Below are 16,604 nucleotides of genomic sequence, written 5' to 3' on the forward strand. Positions count from 1 at the left end.
AATAACATAATAATAATAATAATAATAATAATAATAATAATAATAATAATAATATTTATATGCCACCCATCTGACTGGGTTGCCCCAGCTGCTCTGGGCAGCTTCCAACAATCTATTAAAACACATAACTGAAAACATATATTTGCCAGGGAGGGAAATCCTGGTGGACAACTGCCCTCAAATACTTATTTTCAGGTAAAGTGGCAGCAGGACTTTTTAATCTGTGTCTAAAACACAATAAGAACATATCTGAAAACTATGTGATGCCAAAAACCGTGGCAGCTAGTTTTGCTAGTTTATTACATTTAACAACACCAAGAGCAGTTACCCTGTCCAACTTTTCGGGGTGTGGAGCTGTGTTGTCATTTAAGTCTTGGGTCAGAGTTGGACCCTTATGCTGTGCGGGGGGTGGGATGCAGGATGGGACCCATGGGGTCCAAGGAGTACACGGGGTCAAAAGAGTACAGGATCCAAGGAGTATGTCAGCCTCATCCACATTTATGCGCTCTGATTCCACTATAAACAGTCATGGCTTCCCTCAAAGAATCCTGGGAACTGTAGCTCATTCAAGGTGCTTAATGTGGTTCGGAGGTGTCTAGTCCCCTCACAGAGCTGCAATTCCCAGAGTGGTTGGACAATCCTTGCTCACAGGAAACTCTGGGAATAGTAATGCCGAGAGGGGAATAGGGGTCTCTTTGCAATTCCAAGTACACTTCACAAACTACAACTCCCGGAATTCTTGGGGGAGGAGGAGCCCTGACTGTTTAAAGTGATATCTATTTATTTAATATTTATTGGGACACAGGTGGCACTGTGGTCTAAACCACAGAGCCTAGGGCTTGCCGATCAGAAGGTTGGCGGTTCGAATCCCTGCAACGGGGTGAGCTCCCGTTGTTCGGTCCCTGCTCCTGCCAACCAAGCAGTTCGAAAGCACGTCAAAGTGCAAGTAGATAAATAGGTACCGCTCTGGTGGGAAGGTAAACAGTGTTTCCATGCGCTGCTCTGGTTCGCCAGAAGCGGCTTAGTCCTGCTGGCCACATAACCCAGAAGCTGTACACTGGCTCCCTCGGCCAGTAAAGCGAAATGAGTGCCATAACCCCAAAGTTGTCCGCGACTGGACCTAACGGTCAGGGGTCCCTTTACCTTAATATTTATTTAATTCATTTACACATGGCTTGATTGTAAAACCAAACCACAAAGCGTTTACTAAAAGCCAAAAGAAGAAAATCAAGTAAAACGAACAAACTGCAATATTTCGAAACATAAAAAGTTAAAATACCGAAACAGATTTAAAATAGACATCAACCTTCTAAGCATCTGGGTAGATTTGCCTAAACAAGAACGTTTTAAGCAGGTGCTGAAAGGGTGCTCTGAAGACGCTTGCTTGATATCCATAGGCAGGGAGTTCCAAAGTCTCAGTGCTGTCACACTAAACGATCTAGTTTTTGGCAGGTATGGCGCTGTGGGTTAAGCCACAGAGCCTAGGACTTGTTGATCAGAAGGTTGGCGGTTTGAATCCCCACGACGGGGTGAGCTCCCGTTGTTCGGTCCCTGCTCCTGCCAACCTAGCAGTTTGAAAGCACATCAAAGAGCAAGTAGATAAATAGGTACCACTCCGGCGGGAAGGTAAAACGCCGTTTCTGTGCGCTGCTCTGGTTCGCCAGAAGCGGCTTAGTCATGCTGGCCACATGACCCGGAAGCTGTACGCCGGCTCCCTCGGCCAATAAAGTGAGATGAGCGCCGCAACCCCAGAGTCGGCCACGACTGGACCTAATAGTCAGGGGTCCCTTTACCTTTACCTTACCTGTACTAGTGCCAATTCCACAGACTGAAATGGAGCGCAAGTTTGTTTAGGGCTTTATATCCCACCTTTTCTGCCAAGGAGCTCAAGGTGATGGTTCTCCGGCTCCTCATTAAGCCCCACAACAACAATAACCCTGTGAGGTAGGTCAGGCTGAGAGGCAGCGACTGACCCCCAAGTGAGCTTCACTGCCGAGTGGGGACTCGAACCCTGGTCTCCCAGATCCTAGTCTGCCACTCAAGCCATGGCAGCCATCCCTCAGGGTGCTGAAGCAAAGAAATATTTGCTCTCACCCAGCAGGAAACTTCTTGTCGTCTTAGGTCCCTTAGGAAAGGAGGAGACAAAATAAATAAATAAGGGGTCGACCTTCCCCTCATCCTGGGCAGGAAGATATAAGGATGCAACCCCCCCCCCCCCGTGCTTATTGTAATGGCCTCGTGTCACATCAAGACACGCTGCGGAGGTTTTACAGGAGAAAGCCGTGACCCTTACAGGAATCGGCTCACCTGCCATAAATCTTCCCAGAGATACATCTCAAAGGCCAGATCTCTCGTTTATAGTTCTTCTCCCATTCCCAGAGTTATAGGACTTCCTCTCCGGAGGTGTTCGAAGCACTGCAATGCTTTTCTGCATTTGGCTTCCCTGTCCCGCGATTCCGCCGCACACAGGAAGCAGGAGCAAATGGAGCTGAGCCAACCATAATAATAATAATAATAATAATAATAATAATAATAATAATAATAATAATAATTTATTCTTTATACCCTGCCCATCTGGCTGGGCTTCCCCAGCCACTCTGGGTGGCTTCCAACAAAATTTTAAAATACCGTAATACATCAAACATTAAAAGCTTCCCTAAACAGGGCTGCCTTCAGATGTCTTCTAAAAGACCTACATTGGCTCCCAGTACGTTTCCGAGCACAATTCAGAGTGTTGGTGCTGACCTTTAAAGCCCTAAACGGCCTCGGTCCGGTATATCTGAAGGAGCGTCACAACCTCCATCGTTCTGCCCGGACACTGAGATCCAGCGTCGAGGGCCTTCTGGCAGTTCCCTCATTGCGAGAAGTCAAGTTACAGGGAACCAGGCAGAGGGCCTTCTCAGTAGTGGCACCCGCCCTGTGGAACGCCCTCCCACCAGATGTCAAAGAGAAAAACAACTACCAAACTTTTAGAAGACATCTGAAGGCAGCCCTGTTCAGGGAAGCTTTTAATGTTTAATAGGTTATTGTATTTTAGTGTTCTGTTGGAAGCCACCCAGAGTGGCTGGGGAAACCCAGCCAGATGGGCGGGGTATAAATTATTATTATTATTATTATTATTATTTGCCCTGGCATGTCAACAGTGCAAGCCTGCGCTGCTCTACTCAGAATTAAGTGCTGTTGGGTTCAGTGTGACTTACTCCCAAGTAAGCGCACAGGGAAGTGAGCGCAGGCCATGTTTCTTAAAGGCCAGCATGATTTCACTTCCAGGCTCCCGTTCTGGGTGTACTTTACAAAATCACCTGCTCACTGCCTAATCCAGAGAATAAATTCCACCGACTCCAGATGAACGGGTGTGCTCCTTGAAAAGGGGGAGGGGGGGTCTGCCATTGTGCAGCAATAGAAAAGGGCTTCTAATCACTCCATCAGTAATTACAAAGAAGAGTAAATCGCTAATTAAAATGTGAAAGTGTCTTACGCGGCATGCAGTAAGAAAGGGTAATTAACAATCAAACAGGAAGCTGCCACCTTGACACCCACATGATGTGTGCCAAGATACAGAAAATCATAGCAAGGTCCAGCTTTTTTCTTTAGCACTTTTCCTTTCAAACAGATCTAAGGACATTAAAAAAAAAAAAAAATTGCAGCAGCAAGTGTGGGGAATTCTTGGTTGTAGGGGGGGAGCGAGGGGTGGCTTATTCCCTGCCTGGCAACAGCAGCCAATTAAAAAGTTACAGGAAAGGGAGGCTGGAAGGTTGCAGCAATGACTGCTTGGCTTTGCCATCACTGAATCCCAACACCCAATGGAATTTAAACAATATGGAGATAAGCTCAAAGAAACATTGCTGCTCTGGGTCCTCTCCCGATTTGATTTTGGGGAGAGAAGCAGCGCTTTCCGGGAAGGAATATGAAATATACTCGGAGTCGAGAGTGGATTTCATGCTCTTTATTCAGGTCATAGTGGTGAGGAGGAATGGAAGTTCCCCCAGAATGTCTGCTTTATATACATTATTTACACTATGGGCCCCATGTGATTGGCTAATTCCGGGATTCACCTGTAGACCAATCAGGTTGCAGATTCACTTCCATCTGGAGCTGGATTGGGTGGCTCCTGTGGACCAATCGGACTGCTGCATTCTGAATATTATTGTTCTAGGACCAATCAGACTGCTGCATTCTGAATCCTATTGTTCTAGGACCAATCAGACTGCTGCATTCTGGATCCCATTGTTCTAGGACCAATCAGACTGCTGCATTCTGGATCCTATTGTTCTAGGACCAATCAGACTGCTGCATTCTGAATCCTATTGTTCTAGGACCAATCAGACTGCTGCATTCTGAATCCTATTGTTCTAGGACCAATCAGACTGCAGCATTCTGAATCCTATTGTTCTAGGACCAATCAGACTGCTGCATTCTGAATCCTATTTTTCTAGGACCAATCAGACTGCTGCCTTTTGGATCCTATTCAACTCAGTACATAACAGAATAATAATTCCCACCTCCCCTTAAATTACACAGATGGCTTCATTGTTTGCACTTGGGCCCTGTTTTCCTGCTCTGCTGCTCCTTCGGTGACATTTTTTTTTTAAAGGGTTGTCCTTCTGGGAGTAACCATATAGGTGAACCCAGCCACTTGGGGATCACATGATGAGGAGGATATATGGCCAATCAGGGTTTCCTCCATGTTGATATCATCAAGAGCAAATGAAGCAGATCCTAGACTCATAGGGTGGAAGGGACCTCAAGATTCACCTAGAGCAGCCTTTCTCAACCTGTGGGTCCCCAGATGTTGTTGAACTAGGCCAGAGCTCAGGGATCATGGGAGTTGTAGTCCAATAACATCTGGGGACCCATAGGTTGAGAACCGCTGATCTAGTACACCTCCATACAAAGCAAGAATCACAGGTAAAGAATCCCTGAAGAGAAGGCCATTCAACCTCAACCTCCAGTAGAGTTCATCTCCTTGCAAGGGAGTCTGTTCCACTCTTACCCTCAGGAAGTTCTTCCTTGCCTTCCTTGTACTTTGAATCCATTGGTTCGGGATCGACCGTCCGGAGTGGCAGATAACAAGCTTGCTCCATCTTCCATGTGACAGCAGATATTTGAAGATAGCTATGTTAACTCTCAGACTTCTCTTTGCCAAGCTAAGCATACCCAACTCCCTCGTTGATAATAGGCAAGCACTTTTACTCTGATTGGACACAATGGCAGAAAAAGAAAAAAGCCCTCATCCCAAATTACTCTGTTTTTCAACACTGCCCAAGACGTCTGTTGAAAGCACCTATCATCATAGCTAAGCGCTGTTTAGTTAAAGTAATTGGGTAAGGAGAAATCCTAGTCCATTAATCATATGCATTTTGGCCAGATAATTTATTAATGAATTGTTTAAATCAGCATACATTTCCATATCTTCAGTTCAGATTTCTTAATAGTCCACAGATGTTCACATTCCAAAAGCGAATATTGGATTCCATACTCTGGAAGGACAGGAATCTCAAAAATATAGGAAAGCCACATGTTTTACTGATAAAAATCATGTGAGATTACGGCAAACTTGGAAACCAGAACCCTATCATAATTCTGTAAACATTGCTTTTGAGTCTCCGTACAAACTTTGCAACTGATTCAGTTACATGACTTGTTGGAGGCCTGCTCAGAAAGGCCCATATCTCACAATAAAATCCTACCTGATCATGGAGCGATTGAGGGACAAATAAGGCAAGTTCTTCCTCCCAAAACTGCACAGCCGTCATGCATGTAGTGCAATTTCACCCAGTGTGGAGTCAGGGTTAGGGTGCTGAACTGGGAGACTTGGCCAAAAAGCTCATTGGGTGACCTTGGGCCAGTCACTTTTTCTCAGCCTAACCTCACAGGGTTGTTGCAGGAATTAAATGAGGAGGTGCAGAAGCCGCGGAAGCTCCGTCAGACATTTTGCTTTCATAGAATCATAGAATAGAATCATAGAATCATAGAGTTGGAAGAGACCACAAGGGCCATCGAGTCCAACCCCCTGCCAAGCAGGAAACACCATCAGAGCACTCCTGACATATGGTTGTCAAGCCTCTGCTTAAAGACCTCCAAAGAAGGAGACTCCACCACACTCCTTGGCAGCAAATTCCACTGTCGAACAGCTCTTACTGTCAGGACGTTCTTCCTAATGTTTAGGTGGAATCTTCTTTCTTGTAGTTTGGATCCATTGCTCCGTGTCCGCTTCTCTGGGGCAGCAGAAAACAACCTTTCTCCCTCCTCTTTCAAAAAAGTTTGAAAACCAGAACGCTCACTTCTGGTTTTCAATCATTCGGGAGCTGAAATATTCAGCGGCTAAGCCGTTCCAGATCCAAGGTACGACTGTACTTGATAAAACAAAGCACCCTGGACTCCTATGGGAGGATTGCAAAATTGCAAAATAATATATCATAAGAAGAACTGTCAGGGGTTCAGGAGCAGAGGCAAGGGCAAGGGAGGAAACAGAGAGCGAGGGGGAGGAGGCAGAAGAAAAGATGAGTGATGACGACGACCCGAGATCACCGAGTCTTTCCAGTGAATCAGAAGATTCACAGAAAGGAGCACCAGTGGCCAGGGCAAGGGGGGAGCCTAGGGGGACACCCCAGGAAGATAGAGCCAGAGGGGACTCAGAGGGGAGCAGTTGGAAATCGGGACCAGCGTCACCGCCAGAGAGCAGGGAAGAGGAAGGGCGCCAGGGATCAAGCGCTGGCAGCTCACAACAGGGGGGAGGTCACGAGTCAGGAGTGGCCACACCTCCATCGGGGAGCGGAGCGAAGAAACGGTCAGACGGAAAGTGGAAGGTTGGGCGCGCGCGCCAAGTTCAAATGCACAGGAAAGTGACGCAGTAGGCAGCCCGGAAAGGGAGCCAGGTCCTAAAGCCCGGCGCAAGGAGACAGGAGGGTCCGGGGGGTCGGCGTCAGAAGAATCCCGGAAGGAAGAGACCCCGGGGGGCAGAGGGACCCAGAGGAGAACAGTCAGGCGGAAAAGGTGGAGCAGGGCTAGGATATTAAGTTGGTGTACAAGGGGCGGAGACTCAGACGGAGCTTCGCCGATCTAACGCATAAGACGTAGAGTTGCACGCAGCAGCTTGAGAATGGAAACTGTAACTCAATAAAGACTTTTACTTAATGATCGCTGGCTAGCGTGATCCTCTGTGAGCTAGGATCTGGAAGCAGCTCTGACAAGAACGAATGTACTTCTTCGTAAAGCAGAGAGTTAAACAATGGAACAGCCAGTGAAGCTGAATATTTAAAGATTCACAATGGATAAAAGAAATATTCTTCATTCGGTGCATAGTTCAACTGTGGAATTCCCTTCCCCAGTGATGGCTACCAACTTAGATGATTTTAAAAGTGGATTAGACAATTCATGGAGGAGAGGGCTATCGATGGCTGTGCTCTGCTTCCATGGCTGGAGGCAGCAATGCTTCTGAATTCCAGTTGTTGGAAGCCACAGGAGAGGAGAGGATGTTGGCGCTCGAATCCTGCTTGCAGTTGGCCACTGTGAGAAGTGGATGCTGGACTAGACGGGCCACTGGCCTGATCCAGCAGACTTTTCTTCTGCTCTTAACTAAAGTGTCCCATCGGCGGAAGCCCTGCTGAAGAGCTTCCAATTGTGCAATGGGGCTTTCCCCACCTTCTCACCCTGGTCTCCCCACGTACCCCCCAAAATAGGCTCTGGAGGGGTTAGGAGCATCCATGGAACTGCACGAAAAGGGAAGAGAAGGAGGATTGTTCCATCTGACAAACTGAAATACTTGCCCTGATTGCATAATAATAATAATAATAATAATAATAATAATAATAATAATAATAATAATTTTTATTTATACCCCGCCCTCCCCGGGCAAAACCGAGCTCAGAGAGGCTAACGTCAACTGTATAACACATTAACATAAAACCAGGCAATCAATTAAAATACATCCTGAGCAACTCCTAACAATAATACAAAATTCATCTGAGTGCTTAATTTATTAAATATCACAGTCATACTTAATAAACTGATTCAAGATTAGTTCAGGCCAACTTCCCCTATTTGTTTCTGACACCAGGTCAAGCCATCACATTCCCTCTGCTTCCAACATCCAAGCTTAGAGTGTTGATCCTTACATAGTCAGAATGATGCCACTCATGAACAAGAGGCAGGTGTCAGCAGATTTGCAGGGGAGCCCCAAGATTTTCAGAAGGACCAAAAGAAAGGGGGAACTTAGGGGAGAGGGAAGCCCAGGAACAACCCAGCATGCTCGGTGGCTACAGAACTCTGATAGACCCTTGAGGGGAAATGGAAACTCAGGAATGGAAGGGAATGCCCTGGGAAAGGGCATGACTGGCTGCAACCTGGAACAGGAGCACTTCAACACTGCAGCATTTTGTGGCAGGCCCCCCTGTTTCCATAAAAGGTAAAGGGACCCCTGACTGTTAGGTCAAATCGCGGACAACTCTGGGGTTGCGGCGCTCATCTCACTTTATTGGCCGAGGGAGCCGGCGTACAGCTTCCGGGTCATGTGGCCAGCATGACTAAGCCGCTTCTGGCAAACCAGAGCAGTGCATGGAAATGCCGTTTACCTTCCCGCCGGAATGGTACCTATTTATCTACTTGCACTTTGACGTGCTTTCAAACTGCTAGGTGGGCAGCAGCAGGGACCGAGCAACGGGAGCTCAGCCCATTGTGGGGATTCGAACCGCCGACCTTCCGATTGGCAAGCCCAAGGCTCTGTGGTTTAGACCACAGCACCATCTGTTGCCATAGGGGAGCATTTATTATGAAGGCACTAGACTGGGCAAAGTGTACGATGAAATGGCTTTCCAGAGTAGATAAATTCCAGGAGCCACCACATGGGGGAACAGTCAGAAGGAACATCGATTAGACAAAACCAAGATAAAAGCTGCAAGGAGCTGTTCTTCTGCTACTTCCACCACTCAAAAACTCTCACTTCCTTCTGAATCCCAAGCAAGCTTTGTCAACATGCAAATTTGCTTCGATGCAAAGTAGCCAGCGGGTGGGGCAACTGACACAAATGTTGAGTAATTATAACCAGCTGAAAAGTCTTTATGGGTTCAAACTGCCCTGTTGGGAAAGTGTGGGTATCCTCGAGTCCCTCCGAGGCCCTGGAAATGCGCGGCTGTGACATCAGCAGTGGCCGCCTCCGTTCTGGGGCTGCCCTGCCAGTGAATGCGTGATATTTTTTCCCTGCTCTCTTTGTTCCAGCTGATGCAGCAGCAGGCCGCCATTATGGCATCCGTGGCGCAAGGCGGCTACCTAAACCCCATGGCGGCCTTCGCAGCAGCTCAGATGCAGCAGATGGCAGCGCTAAACATGAACGGCCTGGCCGCCGCACCCATGACGCCCACCTCAGGTGAGGATCCCACCGCACCTGGCAGGGAGGGGGCAGCTGGCTGGGCCAGGGAGGGAATAAATGCCTCCTTGAAGGTGGGGCAGTCCCTGTCTGTTTGAAGAAGGCCGTGATAAAACCATTCCTCTGGAAACCCTCCCTCGATTCAGAAAATCTAAATAATTACTGCCCAGTTACCAATCTCTCCTTCTTAGGTGAGGTCCTTGAGCGGGCAGTGGGGGCTGTTTGTGGGAGGGGTTATTGGTTTGCTTTTGCTTCCATTTTATCATGTATCTTGTGTTCTCATTTTGTCTATTTCTGGTGTGAACCGCCCTGTGGTCTTCAGATGAAGCGTAGTATACAAGTAATATAGTGGTACCTTTGGATGCAAGCAGGATCCGATCCGGAGCCCCGTTCGCAGCATGAGCAGAACGCAACCCGCGTCTGCACGTGCGTGGGTCACAATTCACCACTTCTGCGCATGTGCATGACGTCATTTTGAGCGTCTGCGCATGTGCAAACGGTGAAACCCGGAAGTAACCCTTTCCGGTACTTCCGGGTCGCCGCGGGACTCAACCTGAAAATGCTCAACCTGAAGCAAACGCAACACGAGGTATGACTATACTAGCAACTGTAGGGCATCCCGCTTTCATGTTGTCTTCTCCACCCCTCCTCTAGGTGGCAGCACACCTCCCGGCATCACCGCAGCAGCCGTGCCTAGTATCCCATCTCCCATTGGGGTGAATGGTTTCACTGGCCTACCGCCACAGGCTAACGGGCAGCCTGCCGCAGAAGCCGTGTTTGCCAACGGCATCCACCCTTACCCAGGTAAGACCAACCAGCCTCAAGTCTTATATCCTCCCCAGGTCCGTTGTTGGCACTCGATGCAGCTAAGCATTGGCCAGGGGTCCCAGGGATCAGAAGGACCCACTCACTGGACTGATCTGTCGCCTACTCTCAGACTGCTGGACCCACTTCCAATCCACAGAAGCTACTGTCGTCAAGACCAGTGATTCCCAACAATTTTGGAGCCCCCGCCCTGGTTCCAAAAACTCATCACCAGTGTCCCCCACCCCAGTGGCGTAGCATGGGTTGTCAGCACCTGGGGCAAGGCAAGTAATTTGCGCCCCCTAACCCGTGGATTTTAGCACTTGAGTGCGAGCGCGCCCCCCGATGTTGCGCCTGGTCCCCCTGCACCCCCCACGCTACGCCACTGGGGCCAAGGAGCCAAGGACCCCCCCCCCCAAAGGCTCAGCAGGAATTTATTAAATTTATTATTTACGGAGCCCCCGGGGGGGCTGAGGCAGCCGAAGCCCCCTCCGCTCGGGCGCCTGCCCGCCCCCTCCTCTCCTTGGGCTGTAGGTGGAGCTCCAGATCCGGGCTTGGCGAGCGCCTCTCCTCCTCCCGGCCGGGTCCGGGGGCTTCCAGCCGTGCTCCGTCCTCCCCCCCCCCCCCGCTGAGACTTGTGCTGAGAGCCGGAGCCAGCGGCGCCCCCTTCTGCCGGGAGACCCTCGCCCGCCTGCCGGCTTCCTCTCGGAGGGTTTTGGGGAGCGCTGGGCGCAGCGAGGCCCCTCGGAGCTCTCCTCCCTCCCAGTCGGCAGATGCAGCCGCCGCCTGTGGCTGGGCCGAGGGGATGGCGGCGGCGTAGGGGTGCGGAGGCTGCCCGTGCCCGGCCAGGCGTCGGTGGCAACATCGGTGCTGCTGCAGCGGCTGTTCCTCCTGCGAGCAGTGAGTGGAGCGCAGCCGCAGCGGCAGCGGGGGCGCGCGCGCTAGGGCACAAGGCTGGCGGTGGCAGCAGGGAGCCCGGCGGAGGAAGGAACTTGTCCCTTCCCTCTGGACTCGCGCCCCCCCCCAGATGTTGCGCCCGGTGCGGCCGGCACCCCTGGCACCCCCCACGCTACGCCACTGTCCCACCCTACCCTACAAAAAAAACATTATTCAGAAGAGCAGCTTGCATGGCCCACTAAGGAATATAATACCACAATACAGTTCAAAATGGTAAATATTAACTGTAAATTTGCTCACAATCCAGTTAAAACCAGACTGGAACAACCTCTTGGACCACATAACAGTGGTCCTAAAGGATCTACATCGACTCCCTGTATGTTTCTGAGCACAATTCAAAGTGTTGGTGTTGACCTTTAAAACCCTAAATGGCCTTGGCCCAGTATACCCGAATAAGCATCTGCATCCCCATCGTTCAGCCCGGACACTGAGGTCCACCTGCGAGGGCCTTCTGGCAGTTCCCTCACTGCAAGATGTGAAGTTAGAGGGAACTAGGCAGAGGGCCTTCTCGGTAGTGGCACCCACCCTGTGGAATGCCCTCCCATCAGATGCCAAACAGATAAACAACAATTTGACTTTTAAAAGACATTTGAAGGCAGCCCTGTTTAATGGTTGATGTTTCATTGTGTTTTTATGTACGTTGGAAGTTGCCCAGAGTGGCTGGGGCAACCTGGTCAGGATATAAATAATAAAATTATGATGTGATGATGATGATGGAATAGGATGTCCCTATTTTCACTGGAGAAAGTTTGGAGCGCATGCTGTTGGCTTGATCCAGCAAACTCTTTTTATATTCTTATGAGCGTTTGGGTGGCCACTGGACTAGATGGTCCACTGACCAGGTCCAGCTTCTTAGGTCCTTATGTTCTTCTTTGGCCTTCTCAATGTTCATAATCTTACTGACCTAAAAAGGCCCACATGGCTGGCCATTTAATGCAGCTCCTCTCCCCAAAGCTATCGCTGAACCCCTTGCAAAAGCAGCCGAGCAAAGCCCCCCAAAGCCAAGGGCCAGTTGCCATTTTCTGCCGGCTCAGCGCTTTCTTCCGGTTATTGCCGTTATTGTTGTGTCTGAATGCCTAATTAATTACAACAGTAAACGCGCACTTCTTTAATCACTGCATCAGCTGTCCTAATCAATCTTCATAATAGGGGATCCGTAGTATGGCACCCATGAATTTTAATCTACATAAATTTCATAGGACCTTTCGCAGGCTTGTTGTACCAAATGATATAATTATGGATATAGATTAGGCTTGGGGAGAGTGATTTAAATTGGATTTAAGCAGAAGGTGAAGCGAGCCCTCCCACTCGCCCGCTTATTTATTTATTTTGATCCTGACCTTGCGGAGGTGGCTCTTAAGGCAAAGTGGCGGCAAACAGCCTCTCCCCACCACGATGGCTGCCTCTGCTGCTACTGGTAACGCTGAGCAGAGAGGGGTTGACCTGAATCTAGAAGGCATGGCCTCCAGCCAAGAGGTCTTACCCTGCTCACTGCTTTGGGGGAATGGAAAAGCACTTCTCAGCAAAAATAGCCATGCGGTTTATGAAGTCGGGAGCCATTTGAGGTATAGAGGCAGCATTAATGCAATCTGCTCTGGGATGTTAAGACTTAGAAGGAAAACGGCCACGTTGAATCCATGTGAAAGGAAGCTTCTTCAGCCCAAAGGCCATGCTCTGTCATTGAGAAATTCTTGGATGCAAAGTGGGTCGGTCAATGGATATGACTTTTACTTTTGTTGTTTAGTCATTTAGACGTGTCCGACTCTTTGTGACCCCATGGACCAGAGCACGCCAGGCACTCCTGTCTTCCACTGCCTCCCGCAGTTTGGTCAAACTCATGTTGGTAGCTTCGAGAACACTGTCCCACCATCTCGTCCTCTGTCGCTCCCTTCTCCTTGTGCCCTCCATCTTTCCCAGCATCAGGGTCTTTTCCAGGGAGTCTTCTCTTCTCATGAGGTGGCCAAAGTATTGGAGCCTCAGCTTCAGGATCTGTCCTTCCAGTGAGCACTCAGGGCTGATTTCCTTCAGAATGGAGAGGTTTGATTTTCTTGCAGTCCATGGGACTCTCAAGAATCTCCTCCAGCACCAGAATTCAAAAGCATCCATTCTTCGGCGATTAGCCTTCTTTATGGTCCTGCTCTCCCTTCCATACATCACTACTGGGAAAACCATAGCTTTAACTATACGGACCTTTGTCGGCAAGGTGATGTCTCTACTTTTTAAGATGCTGTCTAGGTTTGTCATTGCTTTTTTTACAAAAGGCTATATTCCAAGCCTGCAAAAGTCTGAAGTTGTTATACCTCCCTGCCCCATCCCACCCACCAAATAAGGGAGATACGTTTGTTTGTTTGTTTGTTTGTTTGTTTGTTTGTTTGTCCCACCTTTCCCTCCAAGTTGCTCAAGGCAGAGAGACTTGCCCTCCCCTCCTCATTTATCCTCACATCCTGTAGAGGAGGCTAGGGTGAGAGACAGTGACTGGCTTAACGTCACATCCATGGGCTTCATGACTGAATGGGGATTTGAACCCTGGACTCTCAGGCCCCAGTCCATCACTCTAACCCAGGGGTCTGCAACCTGCGGCTCTGGAGCTGCATGTGGCTCTTTTACACCTTTGCCGCGGCTCCGGGGCGGATACTAGCGAGGGGAGGAGGTGCATTGTGCGCCCCGACACTCCCTACTGTGGCGGGCGCTGTTAGTCACGCAGCGCCCCGACGTCACCTTCCCGCCCGCTGTCAGAGATATATGTTTTAAATGTTGCAATGGTTTTGCGGCTCCCAGTTGTTGTTTTTTCTTCAGAAACGGGTCCAAGTGGCTCTTTTTGTCTTAAAGGTTGCAGACCCCTGCTCTAACCACTAGGCAATGCTGAAAAAATTCATAGTTCAAGGATGCAGTCTAGTCAGGCATGGGGGGGAGCAGGCATGGGCTGACTGTTGCCTTGTGAGGGGTTTGGCCGAGATAGCTTCCCATGGGACAGATAAAGAGACCTGGGTCTCTAGAACCCACACCCTGGGTTCTAGAATCAGGTCCAGAAAACTCACGATAGAAATATCTAGGGTGCTTGGAGAGGGAAGCGTGAAGCTAGGAGTTCAGAGTAGGTATGGGACGTGGGTGGCGCTGTGGGTTAAACCAGAGAGCCTAGGATCAGAAGGTTGGCAGTTCGAATCCCCGTGACGGGGTGAGCTCCCATTGTTCGGTCCCAGCTCCTGCCAACCTAGCAGTTCAAAAGCACGTCAAAGTGCAAGTAGATAAATAGGTACCGCTCCAGCGGGAAGGTAAATGGTGTTTCCGTGTGCTGCTCTGGTTCGCCAGAAGCGACTTAGTCATGCTGGCCACATGACCCAGAAGCTGTATGCCAGCTCCCTCAGCCAGTAAAACGAGATGAGCGCCGCAAACCCAGAGTCGGTCACGACTGGACCTAATGGTCAGGGGTCCCTTTACCTTTACCTTTACCTTTACCTTATGGGAACTATAGGATAAAGCCTTTGCAAATAGACTAGGAAGCTTCCAAGGCATGGGCTTGAGCTGCACCACTCTAGCCTGGCACAAGTCGTTTTCCTACGCCTCTCTTTAAATCAACCCTTTCTCCAGAACAATGAGGACTAGAATCTTAACTTTATTCCAAAGGTCTCCATAAGACAGCTAGATCCCTGGTTCAAGGCAGACAGGGCTCCTGCCTCAAACTCTGGAGAGCAACAGCCAGCCGGTGGGGAAAAAACCACTGATGTGTCTCACTAGAAAGCAGCTTCCAGTGCTCCTGTCTTCCGTTGGCTGTCTGAAGAGGAAGGGCAACTTGAGAATGGAAGGTCTGAGATGCCACTAAGGAGAGGGCTGCCAAGGAAATCCAGGGCTCCTGTTTCCGGCGAAGGCTCCCCGCCCCTGAGAACATCTCATTATTTTGCCTGGACTCTCTCTTTTTAAACACTGGCCGGTGAAACCCTATAGCACTCACAGGTTTTCTCAGGGGAAATCGCCTTTGGAATGCTGTTTCTGCCCAGCATTCTGTCCCTTTGTGTCACATCTCCCTCGATGTCAGCTGATAACTCTATCAGTGCTGTGGGTTTTCTGAGGATCATTCCCGGGCGAAGCACTCAACGTCATGCTGACTTTGGTTTTTCTTTTTCTTCCTGGCACCGGGCAGACACTCGGGGAAAGTGACATTAACAGATCTACTTTCTTTGAAGGACTTGGGAGTCGTTCCTCGACTCCTACCTAATGAATAAGTGCTGCCTTCGTTAAATTCATATTTATGGTTGTCGAGGAGGTCATTGGCTTGTTTTATGTCTCCAGGTTTATGGAAGGTTATGCGCCATGGTCACACGGTCTCGTGCTGGCCGGGATCGCCTTGCAAAAGAAGCGACTGGCTGAGAGAAGCTTTTTCCACTGGGATTTGGAAATGATGGGATTAAGAGAGAGGCGGACTCCTCTTCTCAGCCAGTTGCCCTGGGAAGGGCCTTTTGCCCTGAGATGACAAGAGAAGTTACTTTGGACATCCGTTTTATCAGCTCGGCTTAGTCTTCCATTTTACGAGCTCAGATCTTGCTTTCTATGCAAAGCGTCAGGCCAGGCAAGCCTCCTTCTTTCTCTGATAGGCTTGCACCGAAGGCTGATTCATACTAGGGCATGTTGGAGGATTCCAGCAGAAACAAAAATGGGGGCAGAAATGGCCAATGTTTGCTTATTCCTCCCTTGTCCAGGATGGAAATTGATCCTGCAAACGTGACCAGGGTTTGCTGCTGTTGCTGCTTGCAGTCCACAAACAATACAGTGGTACCTCAGGTTAAGAACTTAATTCATTCCGGAGGTCCGTTCTTAACCTGAAAATGTTCTTAACCTGAAGCACCAACTTGAGCTAATGGGGCCTCCTGCTGCCGCCGGAGCACGATTTTTGTTCTCATCCTGAAGCAAAGTTCTTAACCCAAGGTACTATTTCTGGATTAGCGGAGTCTGTAACCTGAGGCATCTGTAACCTAAGGTACCACTGTACATACTTGTTTTTCCCCCATTTGCATTGTGCTTCCTTTGCAATGAAATGAATCGGGTGGAATAATGTAAGCAGGCAGCGAGACAACTAGTGGAGCTTTTGGAGGAAGGCAAACTGCAGCAGAGCAGAAACAGTGCGGCCGCTGTGGCAGGTGGCACATGGACTCAGCCGCAGCCAAGGCAGGGAGAGGAAGTCAGGCACCCATGGGCACCCACAGCAAAAAAATTATGACGTCATTATGACTTGGCACAAGTCGGTGCTCCTGTTTTACAGAAGCAATGCATCACTTTGTGCAACAGCAGTTTGGGGGCACGCATCTTAGCACCGACCCTTCCCTAGGATTTGCCAGCTGCCTCTTCTAGGACAAGCCAAGGGTAGCCAGGCAAATTCTTTTGAGGCTTCTGCTTCCGCTCTACCTGAGTCCTCGTCTCCGGGTGATGTTCCACTTCCGCAGACAGGAGAGAAGCAATGAGGTGGAGAGGGAAGGGATGAACGGCC

At 49.5% G+C, this 16,604-nt stretch overlaps 1 protein-coding gene across 14 annotated transcripts in view; it reads left to right on the top strand.

The window, feature by feature from the left end:
- CELF4 (CUGBP Elav-like family member 4) overlaps positions 1 to 16,604 on the top strand; it is an 800,084-nt gene that overhangs the window by 730,930 nt on the left and 52,550 nt on the right. For 8 of the 14 annotated variants that reach the window (XM_083466083.1, XM_083466084.1, XM_083466085.1 and 5 more), the window contains exons 7-8: positions 9,217 to 9,364; positions 10,019 to 10,168. In XM_083466083.1, the coding sequence (XP_083322209.1) occupies positions 9,217 to 9,364; positions 10,019 to 10,168 (298 nt within the window). The remainder of the gene's footprint in view (positions 1 to 9,216; positions 9,365 to 10,018; positions 10,169 to 16,604) is intronic. The other 6 variants (XR_014517250.1, XM_083466073.1, XM_083466074.1 and 3 more) reach the window with 1 other exon arrangement.

The sequence above is a fragment of the Podarcis liolepis genome (genome assembly GCF_965112155.1).
Source record: "Podarcis liolepis genome assembly, chromosome: 11".
NCBI classification, from domain to species: domain Eukaryota; kingdom Metazoa; phylum Chordata; class Lepidosauria; order Squamata; family Lacertidae; genus Podarcis; species Podarcis liolepis.